The following is a 12,712-nucleotide window of genomic DNA, read 5'->3' on the forward strand; positions in this document are numbered from 1 at the left end:
TTATAGACCCTTGCTATTACTTTGTGAATACAATACAATATACTATATAGATTGTACATCATGTAAATGCCATTCGACACACAAAGAAAATCATCTCAAGATGGAACATATGAAAAAGGATTCTGGGGAAGTCCACACCCAGGAGTGATGACCTGAAAGTTCTTATAACTCAGACAGCATATATTTTTACTATTCAAATTAAAGCCCCATCATATATTATAGTAATTATACCATTACAAAGAGGTAATCTAATTAAAACCAACATAGAGACAATAATATGTTGAATCCTTTTCTAAAAAATTAATTTTCTTAATTGGTACACTTGAAGCATACCAGATATACAATGGTAATTATTCATATGGGAGGAAAATATACATTAAAGATACCTCTAGAACAGCAATTTTGACTGCTGAATTAATTACTGAATTAACTCCTGCTGTCAAGGAAAGTCTTAAAACAGCATGCATATATTTTAGCACCAGTTTGTAGCTTTTTAAAAATAAGCAGTTTACATAGTTGTAGTTATTTCACGATACCTCACTGCGAGAAGGGTCACTATCTTAATTTTTAAAAGACAGCACTACATCCAAGAGTTTTAAATATTCCTTCTCTGCAAGGTCACAAAGAGGATCTAGACACATCTGAACTAAGTAAGAATTCTGTGATACTCAGTCCCCAGGACCTCTGCTAAGAGTCTGGAATCTTCACATAATGAAGCAGCACACTTCTGGGGCTGCTGTTCCAGGCTTTAAGAACCGAGTAGGTTAAAACGAACTGGAGATTCTCCACATACGCCAGGAGCTTTCTTCACAAGGCAAATGAACCCTATTTACACATATGTTATAAGGATTAGAATTACCTGGTTTTCTCTCACATTTTAAACTTTACTACTTATCCCTTCATTTTACATATATATATATTTTTTGGTATATATTTCATCTGTGGCCATGTAACTCCTTCAATTTAAACAAATACTTTGAAAATACTCAATTGTTTACTGTGAAACTGGTTCTAAAACATAAATGAAGTTTCTACACAATGCTAAATTCCTAGTGCAGTGTTTAGAGTTGCATACCTTCCTTTTCTTAAAGACTGGGATGAGGGGAGCTTTTGTAAAACTTCAATAAATGTTTAAGGTATTGGGGCTGATATCAGTCTTAAAACTGGGACTTTATTAACCTCTCTTTTGAGAAAATGTATTTATCTAAGGCGAGTAATGCCTACAATGACAATGTATAGAGTTTTCAATATTCTGTACTACAGTCCTCCCCAAGCACTGGTTTCATGGGACATTAAAAGGGGTTTGGAGTAGGAAGTGTTCTACAGCCCACTTGGTTTGAGCAGCAGAGTGTTAAAGCAACATGTTTCTTAAGGACTTCACAGAGCTTTGATCCTACTAAGTGTCTCCTTATTAGAGTTCCCCAGTACACAATATGTAACATTCCTAAACTAACACCACTTCAGAGCCTCTTTCTTGAAGAATATTTCACAGTCTACATTCTGCAGAAAGCACTTTGGGAAGAGCTGTGTTACAGACATGCCTTGACTTAATGAGCCATGCTTTACAAAAGGGTTACCACTTCAGCGTCAAATAATCCCCTCCCATTATGAGTTTTAAAGGATTCTCAACTTACTTTTAGTTAGTGAATTTTAATTTCTTTTTCAGAAACATATGTATTGGTAAATGTTTTTCTCTTAAAATTAAAGGACCTTCGCAAACTGAACCATGAACACCAAGGCTGTGGCCCACCGTTCCCTTTGCCACCAGCTTGGTCGTCCTGGACAGGCCCAAGCTGCTGCGGGAAAGGGGGTAACCCTGGTGGGGTTTACAGCCTTGGACCCAAAGGGCAGCCCACTCTCTGGCCTAGTCCTTTCTCCACTTACCGCAGTCTATACCTAGGCTAGTCACAACTCGGTTATCTTGCTGTATAGCATTTTATTTTTTACACAGACATCTGTATCCTCTTTAACATTCTTCCCTCTCCTTCACACCTTTGCTCAATTGTTTCAGGAAACTTTATTCTTTCTCTCTTTCTTGAAACCTAAAGCCCTAAATCATGTCTGAAAAGCAAACAAGTTGTACTGGTTAAATGGCTATTAAGGAAATGAGAAGCCATCCATTTTTGGTGAAAAAGCCAGCCAAGCCAGTGCCACCAGGCAGCGGATCCCTTCATGGTACTCAATGATGCTTTGAGAAACTCAAGAAGTTTCTTATTTCTTCTTACTTAAATTACTTTTTATTAAGAAATTATTTGTCACTATGGTTTTATACTTTTTTCATTATATACATATATCTTATTAGTGTAAAACAAATGAGTTTTTAATCGACTTTCCCAGGAACCTGAAGACATGTGGATCATTATATCCATAGGAAAATGGGAGCCCCAAGTGCCCTGCAAGTGAACCTGTGGAGTGTGGCACATTTCCAAAACGTGAGAACATCACGGATCAGCAAATCCCCATTCACTTTATACTTTCCTATCACGCTTCATTTCTGGGCAGGAACAATAAACTGTACCTTATATTTCATCGCCATTTTTCCTCAAAAACCTCCCCATTTCTCCACAGAAAGTGGATGGACTAAATAAAGGTCAACTGGAAACAGGATTCACTAAAGCATCATACACAGATCTTAACTGCAAGGTGCATCAGGGCCATCTTTTATTAATTGCTATAATGTAATATATATGCTTCCTATGCAAACAGTCACCAAATACTAAAAAGAAGATTTGTCATCTTTACAGAGGATAAGAAGGTTAATTGGCATCAGAAGGGTCTCCTCACACAACTGCACACAGGGGTTAGATGTGTTTTCCTGTCACAACTCCTGGCCAGTGGCATCCGCGCCTCATACAATTACAGTTGGGCAACGACTGGGAAAAACAGTTTGGCTTAGTGTCTGTTACCCTGCCACATAGGGAAAAAATTATATCAACAAAAATAAATGGTAGCAACAAGGATTCATTTCCAACTCTTTAAAGCTTGCCAGTCTTCAGGGGCGACCTCCCGTGCCACGGTGGGGACAGCCATCCTGTGATCACTCACAGTGGGAAGGGGACGGCTCCCCCCACCACCAAGACCAGGCAGAACAAAGAGAGTGCAGACAGGCGAGATGGCTCCAAGTGTTATAGCTGGACTTTCTACGCAGTGCCTGGCCACTACAAAGATACTTCTGTAGGGTGAATGATGAACATTTAGTCACTATTTCAAAGTCTCAGTATCTCCTGCAGATGATCATGATATGTGTTATCTGGGAAACTAGGCTGGTGTGACTGCGGCTGTAATTAATGACACCTGCTATACATAATGCTGAAATGTATGCATAAGGCATACATTTAGCAATTACTGCATTGAACTAAAATATAAAAGCCCAAAGGACTCTTCTATCGAAACATAACAAAACTTAAATTACTCAAAAACAAAGAATGTTTATTAATCAGATATCATTTGACATTTTAGAGAGTATGGTAACATTTCATCCACTTAGAAACTGATCAGTTTGTTGAACAATACCTTTTAAAACATAAAAACAAACTTAAAAAAAAAGTTAGGTCTCTTATAGGATGTGTAATTTCCTGATTATGATGGAATGTAACAAAATATCTTGCCCTTGGGTTGCTCAGTTTCAGCCAAAACAAATGCAAATGGCATGTCAGATGACAGCTGTTTGATAAGGCTCCTCTACAAGACCTGCATGCTTTACTTTTTTCCGTGAAACTTGGGATGAAAGGCAGAAGGCAGGAAGAGAATTAATGTAGCATACAGTCTAAAGGCAATGCTACAACCGTGATTAAGTAGAAAAGTTAAAAGGCACAGATTTTCCACAGCTTCGCTGCGTGCAACCCATCCGTGTAACAAGTTGACAGGCCTAGCGCGTCAGCTCCATCATCCCCTCCGACAGCTAAAACGCAGCACTGCATCCCTTTTCAGAGAAAATTTGCGTCTGCACCATGAAGCGTTGTACATTATTTCTTAGCACTGCAGGGGGCTCAAGTCCATATGGAACCTTCACAAATATTACCACAGATCAAACCGGCGGCGTTTGGAGGCAGATTTGACATACCTATTTAAATGAACAGCAGGGGACCCCGGGCAGCCTCAGGCTGTGCGGGAGAGAACCTCTACGGAGCTCCATTACTCAGCAAAGACACACTCTACATTTATCATTCATTTCATTTCTGCCAGGGCAAGAAGCTCATTTGCCCAAGGTCAACAAAAAGCGAAAAGAAGGTTTTCTTTTTTTTCCCCAAGAAATAAATGTACCTGACAAGTGGGAATTCTGTCCTTTGGGTTTGTGGCGCACAAATAAACAGCAGATAATTCTAAAAAGCAGAGTAAATGTGTGCACTGATTCAAGCCACTGCAATCTGACTGTAGATGGGGGAAGCCCAATAAATATTTTTGAAACTTTAAAAAATCATATAATGAGTAAAACAGAACTTGATATCATGTTCTAAAAATAAAAACAGAATATTGGCATCCAGCCTTTTGTTCCATAGCAATTCTGGGGAACTCTTCCAAATTTGCACACTATCAGATACTTACAGCTCTGAAAACAAAACAAAAATTGTTCACAGCATACTAAATGCAGTTGGAAGTCAAACTGTAATAAAATCATTTCTTAGGTTGTTTTGGGGCCCAAATTCTAGGCTCATACACTGCATTAATCTATGAAAGGCAAAAATTATATATAAATAACAAAAAAAATGAGAAATAACCATTTGATTCTTTTTCAAGGCAAATGCCTCACAGCCCCTGACAGCATCATACACTTGGCCTCCTCCTTCTTTACCCTGAAAGCACATGCACACACTATAATTGAGTTGAACATTTACCTTGGAACATGATTTCAATTTCTAAGTAAAAGCATTTTAAAGACAAACCATTCTGATATAAATTCTATAAAGTTTACCTTTAGCAAAAATGAATTAATATAAATCATTTCATCAACACACTGTCTTACCTCTAGAAGTCTTATTTTTATCAATTATAAAATACTAGGTAAATTCTGAAGCTGAGAACAGTATCAGTACAATTAGTTTTGTAGCTTACAGCTCATATTATTTATCATAAATGCAATATACGTACATGCATTAATGAATAGTATGACTGTTTGCCAGTATAGAAGAGATAGTGAAATGGACGGCCATCTTCTCCCCACTGGATTGCTGATAAAAAAAGCCAGATGAAAGCAAATAAAAATATACACAGAGACAGACCAAATAGGTGCATTTAACCATAGTTATGAGACACATTTATAATTGAATAATAAAAAACACAAAAAATCACCAACATTTAGAATTTTAATATTTAGTTTAGCATATTTATATGCAAATATTTAGGATATTAAATATTTCATACCATTAACATAAAACAATGTTTACATTTAATTTAAAAATTACTAAATATTTCACTATGAGAATTTCTGTATTGTTTCAAATAAAAGCTTATAAAATAGCCCAAATCATCTTGTTAGAATAAAAAAATTTAGGTTTGGCTATAAACATGATGCCCTCCCATATTTTTAAAAGGGAAAACTGATAAAGTAAAAAAATGCAGTACATTCAGAGAATCTAAAACAGGTAAACAAAGATGAAAACTAAAGAATATATTTTTCTATGCTACATCATTTGTTTCAACCCGGTGGTCATCAACCTCTGAGAGTTTAAAACATCAACAACAGAAAAGCCTCAAAAAGGTGTTGGGGACCACCGGTTTAACCAGTATTCTCCTGATTAAGACAACTGTGGCAATTATATTATTCTTTCAACTACATGTCTGAGAGTCAGTTGAGTCTGGTGGTCATACATATGTGTGTGTGCCACAACTGCCTGGGCCTCCCTACATTCTGGCTCAACTATTTCCTGGCTGTTACGTCCTTGGTAAGTTAAACTCCATGTGCTTTTAATTCCTACATTTGTGCAGTGGGGAAAATTACAGTATCTACTTAATAAACCTGTTGTGAAGAGTGTAAGTTAACACATAGGAAGCACTTAGCACTATGCCTGGCCTACTCTGTTTCAATAAATGCTAACAATTCTTACTTGAGAGATTTTTCAAGTTAGAATAAAGTTACCCATAACAATTGCATACTTTAAACTTACCATCTGAATATTATTATTTACAATTCTTAATATTGTCCTCTTATGTTTTCTCTTTTTTCCCTGGCCAGATTTGCTAGAAGTTGATTGATTTCACTAGCTTTTTCAAAGAATGACATGGTTTTGTTTATCATACCCCTTCTTTTAAATTATTAAATCGATGGTATAATTTATAATCAACCATGATTAAGAAGTGAGGAAATACAAATGATAGAGCATATTTCTAAAAAGATTCAAAACATTTATAATAAGATTCAAACTAAAAGTTATCATTTCCAAGAGTGAACTGGAGTGAGAGAATAAATGCCTAGCTTTGAATAAAAATATGACTTAGCAGAAATACCACTGCAAAATAAATAAGTCTTCTACAGAAATATCTGCTATCTTACCAATTTCTATTTAATTCTAAACACACTGATAAAGCGGCCCGCATATTGAGCACCCGTGGCCACCAAGCTATTCTCAAGTAGATCCACACATTTTTGCTGCTGAGTTTCATGCTTACTAATAGTTGTGTTTACTCCCAAGCCTATTTTATTACAGTTGTACTTATTTCTATAAATACATGAATTAAGTATTAAATAAATAAATTAAATATGAGTGCAAACATTAAAGTTGCTACTTCTAAGAAAACTAGGTTGAATGCTCTAGAAAGGCAAGTTGCTAAAAAAAAAAAAAAGGTGTCAACTTCAGTGAGGTTGATGGGAAGAATTTATAGAAATACAAAAATATTCTGCACTCAGATTTCTTAGGAAGTGTAAGTTCACTGCTCCACTGCAAGAAAATCAAAACTGAAAGACTGCGATGTTGCATCAGCAGCATGGTTATATAAAAGCAACGGGGAGGAGCAGACACACTCAAAACCACCAAACCTCTAGGGTCACAGCAAAAGCTTGATGGGTAAGTACAGGTTACATTTTGAGTGTTTTTTAAAGAAATGATTTCTAGCTTTAATACTTTTTAAGTTAACAGAGAACTACTGGTCCTCACTGGATAAGAGGCTTCTAATGTATAGTAAATATATTATTCAACTTCTTGATAACCTTAAAGCTTGCTGTGTATTTTCTTCAATATTTTTTTACACATTTAAAAGATGAAGAGAACATCTTAACAGAAGCCAGAGAAAACAGGAGACACAATTAGAATGATGGCTAACTGCTCATTAGAAACTATGTAAGACAAGACAATGGAATTACATCATTAAAGTATTGAAAGAACAGAAAAGAAAATCTATAGTCAGTGAAAATGTGCTTCCAAAATCAAGAAAAGTTTTAAATTTTCATATAAACAGAAGTTGAATTAGTTGCCAGCAGATCTGTACCAAACTCTCCCTCAAAAGGACATATTAGAATGCAAATAATTAGTATGACATTGGTATAGTCCTAAGCTCTAAACACATCCAATTTTAGTATTTAATTTAAAAGATATGGCTTGCAAACTTCACTCATTCATTGTTACAAAATTTTTTGACCTACTTCACAACTACTGTGACACAGGAAGGCCACCCTACAATATGTGAGCAACCGCTGATACATAACCTAACACCGGAATACGGTAAAGAAAAAACTGTTTATCTCATTCTTGAACAAGCTTACCTCTTTGTCTTGGAAAAATCTGTTCAGGATGCTGTAAAATAAATTAATAATGTATTAGATAATTATCATAACATATAAAAGTGAAATTTTTAAAATAGTAATTAAGATAACTACCTTCATTATTGGCCTGGCTCGTTTCTCAAACAAACCACTTGGGAAAAGGTAAGCAATAGCTCTCTGAAAATATACACAAAGGTTAGTTAACAACTGCTATATAAACAAGGTTAGAACTAATAGTTATAGAGTGCTTTCTATATGCTGGACATTGAACTAGAGTTTCAAAGCATTATCTTATTTCATAAATGTTTCAATGGGATGATAAAATTACTACACACACATCCAAAAAGAAAAAAATTTCACTATTAAACTGGTTATTGGCAATTTTCAAGTGTCAGCTTTAAACATGTCATTCCTTAAATATGAAAGCACAAATAATCTCTCTTTTAAGGGATCACTTAGAGATGCTCCTGTCCGGCTTCTGTGGAAATGTGCTTAAGAGCAATTGTTCCAGCTCCCAGCTGGTCGTGCACATATCAAAGAGCAGGCTCTAAGTCTCACCCATCATAACACCCGATGTTTTTAGATGTTCTTTCAACTTTTTCCAGAGTTTTTAAACTACTCTCTTTCCAAACAAGTTCTTCCATGTCTGTTTTTCAATAGGGATGCTACTGGCATTGTGGGTGTGACAGCTCCATCATAGGCACCCTTCCCCCATACTGCAGGTCATTTAATATTCCTGGCTTTTTTCCAGTAGGCACCAGTAATACCCAGTGCTCGTGACAAACCTCACCCCCACACCTTTCCAAATGCCCCTACGTTCTAGGGAGCAGCACTGCCTCCCAGCTGGGAACAATAGCTTAAGCCTTTATAGTGTCTTCTCCAATGCCCCGCCTCACAACAACAAAATGTACACTTTCTTTCTTGTTGAACAGTGCCAGATGAAGAGTCTATGGCCTGGGATCCGGTAGTGAATTTAAATACACTTCTGCTCACTTAGAGAGCCTGTTCTGAGTGGGCCTTCTCTGCCCACCCACGTAGTAAATGTGTTGGATCAGACTCTGCCACCAAAAGGAGAGGTCTATAATTTGGGGGTATAAATTCAGTCATATTAGGGAGCCTAATTGTGTCTCTGGGTCAAGCTTCTTTCTATTATTCAACTTTTTTCAGAACAAAATTACATTTAAAACAAAACAAAAAACCTAGGTCAGGCACAGTGGCTCATGCTGGTAATCCCAGTACTGTGGGAGGCTGATGTGGGAGGATGAGGCCAGGTGTTATAAACCAGGCTGAGCAATATGCTTTGTCACGCAGGCTGGAATGCAAAATAAACAAACAAATAAAAACTTAGATCAAACGTCAGTGTGCCCCTTTAGCAAACTCTTTTTTGTTTTAACCAGGTCCCTCCCCACCCACCCCCTTCCTTTGCTGCAGGGAAAAAAGGTAGACCTTTTCTTTTATTAGATCAGAACCTCACTCTGTCGCTGAGGCTGGAATGCAGTGGCACAATCATGCTCACTGCAGCCTTGACCTCCCAGGCTCAAGCAATCCTCCCACCTCAGCCTCAGGAGTAGCTGGGGCTATAGGCTTGCACCACCACACCCAGCTAATTTTTTTTTTTTTTGTACAGACGAGGGTCTCACTATGTTGCTCAGGCTGGTCTTGAACTCCTGAGCTCAAATGATCTTCTTGCCTTGGACTACCTGTATTGGGATTACACACATGAGCCTTAATAAGTGATACTGCAACTGATTGCCATTTGGAAAAAGATACAACTGAAATCCAAACCTCACATCATATACAGCAGAGTAAACTCCAAATGAGTGAGAGGGCTAAACATACAAAATAAAAACAAAGAAATACTCACATACGCCATGAGTCAATTCCTTTATAACTAAGCAATGGAAAAGTCTTTCATAATTATGACTCAAAATTTATAAGTAATTTTTTAAAAAAGATTGACAGGCTGGGCCTGGTGGCTCACGCCTGTAATCCCAGCACTTTGAGAGGCTGAGGAGGGTGGATCACAAAGTCAGGAGTTTGAGACCAGACTGGCCAACGTGGTGAAACCTCGTATCTACTAAAAATACAAAAATTAGCTGGGCATGGTGGCGGGCACCTGTAATCCCAGCTACTTGGGAGGCTGAGGCAGGAGAATCATTTGAACCTCGAAGGCGGAGGTTGCAGTGAGCTGAGATCGCGCCATTGCACGCCAGCCTGGGTGACAGGATGAGACTCTGTCTCAAAAAAAAAAAAAAAAGATTGACCAGTTAAACTATATTTGTAAAAGAAGTATATGGCTCATAATAAGATAAGTGCAATTAAAACTACTGAGAGAACACATTTTATCTAATAGGACTAGCAAAAGTTCAAAAGTCTGACAGCACACTGTTGGCGAGGCTATAAAAAAACACCCTGCCACCTTGCTGGTGGGAATGCCAAGTGCTATAATCTCTTCAGCGGGAAGGTGGGAGCTTTCTAACAAAATTACATATATATTTCCCTAGCAATCTGACTCTATGAATTTACCCAGAAGATACACCCCTATGAATACAAAAGAACATAAGCACGTGCTATTCACTGATTTATGAGAACAAAATACTGAAAACAACCAAATCCCCATACATAAGAGGTTGGCTGAATAAATGAGGGCACATCTGTGCAATCAAGTACTATAGAGCTGTAAAACAGAGAGAAAAGCCAAGATACAAAAGGAATGTACCTAGAATGCTGCTTTGGTGTAAGAAACAGAAAAAGAAAAGGCGTATAAGTACAGGCAGAAAATACACATAAGCTTCTTTTTTGCAAACATAAACACAAAAAAGTTACGTAGAAACCAATAAAAATCATTTCTCAAGGGTTGGGTGAGAGTAGAGGGAGGGGCATAGGCATGAGGGCAAACTCCTCTGGGCCTCCCTTGTATAGTTAAGCCCTGAAGCATGTAAATGTTTTATGTATTAAAGAATAATATTTACAAAGAAACTCTAAAAATATAACCAGAAACAAATAACAACAACAAAATAATTGCAAAGAAATCGTCATCTTTACTTAGTAGGCTTATAGTCAGTCATAACACTGATACTATAATTCTGAAATATTTTATGTATATTGCAGCATAAAGCAAATAAGTAAATATATTAATTTTATGGAGACTGATATTTTATTATAGAAGAGATACAAATGTAAAAGGGAAAACCCTATAATGTTAAGTAATATAAACTCTTATCTTAAAAACTATTTCCTGTAATATTCAAAAAATATTATTTCCTAGTTCTGTTTCCTGAAAAAGCATAAAGCAATGGAACTTTAGGAGCAATGGGAGGGCCAACTGGTTTCTATATACATTCCAGTGTAAGGAACCAAGTACCTTGGAGAAATGGCTGATTCTAGGCATAAGACAGACAAAGCACAAAATGAGTCTGAGACATTCTCACTATCTCTTTTTAGAGATACTGAGATCCCATCTCTACAAAAAAAATTTTTAAGAAGTGTGGTGGCACATGACTGTAGTCCCAGCTACTCAGGAAGCTGAAGTGAGAGGATTCCTTGAGCCCAGGAGTTCAAGTCTGCAGTGAGCTATGACAGCGTCACTACACTATAGCCTGGTTGATGGAGCAAGACCCTGTCTCTGAAAATAAAAGAATAATGATAATGCTTCACAACACACTCAATATGTGACATGCACTTTCATGTGCACCCACGCACACGTGTACACATACACATACACACACACACTCGGGAGGAGGGGCAAGAAGAAAAAGAAAGCTACTTTACAGAACAATATGTTATAAAAGTAAAAGGAGTGACAGAAGTAGAAAATCACCATTTTACAACTTCCAAATTAACCATCAATTTCAGGCAAGGATCACCAACAAATGCTAAAGCCACTGGCTGAAAGGTTACTAAAGAATGGAAAATTCACATGAACTCAAAATATTACCCTATAGATTGGGAAAAGGCTACTTTTACAATGAAGAGGTCTAGTGGTCACCACTGTAACCAAGGGATCAGTCATATCATCATCAACAGCAGGACAAACTGACTATGTACCTCTTAGACTTCGTGGATGCAACGAGAAGTATATATCACCTTAGCAGTATCCTTTATACATTCTAAATCTGATCATGAGAAAGCAAGCAGAAAGCCAGGATGTGACACAATTGTACAAGACAAGTGGCCTGGATTCTACAAAACAACTAGTCAGCTATAAAGACATTATGGGAAAAACTGAGGAAATTTTCACCAAGATTATATATATGGCATATAGAATTATTATAATTGTATCAGATGTGATAATGATATTGTGGGAGATAATGGTATGAAGAATGTATGCATTTAGGGGTTAAGTACATACTGATGTATTTGGGGGCTAAGTTTATAATGTGCAGTTTTCAATGGATCAGTAAGAAATGTTTTACATATGCAAAGAGACAAAATGTGGCAAAATGTTAACATCTGGCAAATCTAGGTGATGGGGGTATGTGTTTATATTTATTCAATGAATATTCAACTTTTCTGGAAATTTGAAAAGTTTCAAAATAAAAAGGTGAGAAAAATGTTTAAAATTTAAAAATAAGTAAGATTTTCCCAAACGCAACCTGTCTCAGCAAAGCCAACACTAGCCTATAGCACTCGTGGGCCACCTAGACGTCAGGCCTCATTCTCAGTCATACAGGGCAGCCCAAGGCTGGTTGGCATCTTAGCAAAGGGACAACTGAAGCCAAGGCCTGGATCAGAACACTAGACGGCATGGAAGACTAAGCACAATTCTTCAACGTAGAGTGAACACACTGTAACCACAAAGGAGACAATTCAACCGAGTTTCAAGCTGTCATCGGCATCATTTCCAAATATGAAAATTACTGTTAACTTAGGTGACCAATGAATAGAAGCCTAGAGGGAAACGAAAATTGAAGAATTCCAACCTACAGTTGAATTTGTCATGAAGACTAAGACAGAAAAGTCATGAGGAAGCTCATTGGTGGAAACTGAAAAGAAAGCATTGATTGCAAAGGATGT

At 37.1% G+C, this 12,712-nt stretch overlaps 1 protein-coding gene across 1 annotated transcript in view; it reads right to left on the reverse strand.

The window, feature by feature from the left end:
* Positions 1-12,712, reverse strand: part of MRPS9 (mitochondrial ribosomal protein S9) — a 55,911-nt gene that overhangs the window by 16,100 nt on the left and 27,099 nt on the right. Inside the window, exons 3-5 of the mRNA XM_032176910.2 lie at positions 7,811-7,873; positions 7,697-7,727; positions 5,089-5,168 (exon numbers count right to left, since the gene is read on the reverse strand). Of these exons, the coding sequence (XP_032032801.1) occupies positions 5,089-5,168; positions 7,697-7,727; positions 7,811-7,873 (174 nt within the window). The remainder of the gene's footprint in view (positions 1-5,088; positions 5,169-7,696; positions 7,728-7,810; positions 7,874-12,712) is intronic.

The sequence above is a fragment of the Hylobates moloch genome, unplaced genomic scaffold (assembly GCF_009828535.3).
Source record: "Hylobates moloch isolate HMO894 unplaced genomic scaffold, HMol_V3 SCAFFOLD_15, whole genome shotgun sequence".
NCBI lineage: Eukaryota > Metazoa > Chordata > Mammalia > Primates > Hylobatidae > Hylobates > Hylobates moloch.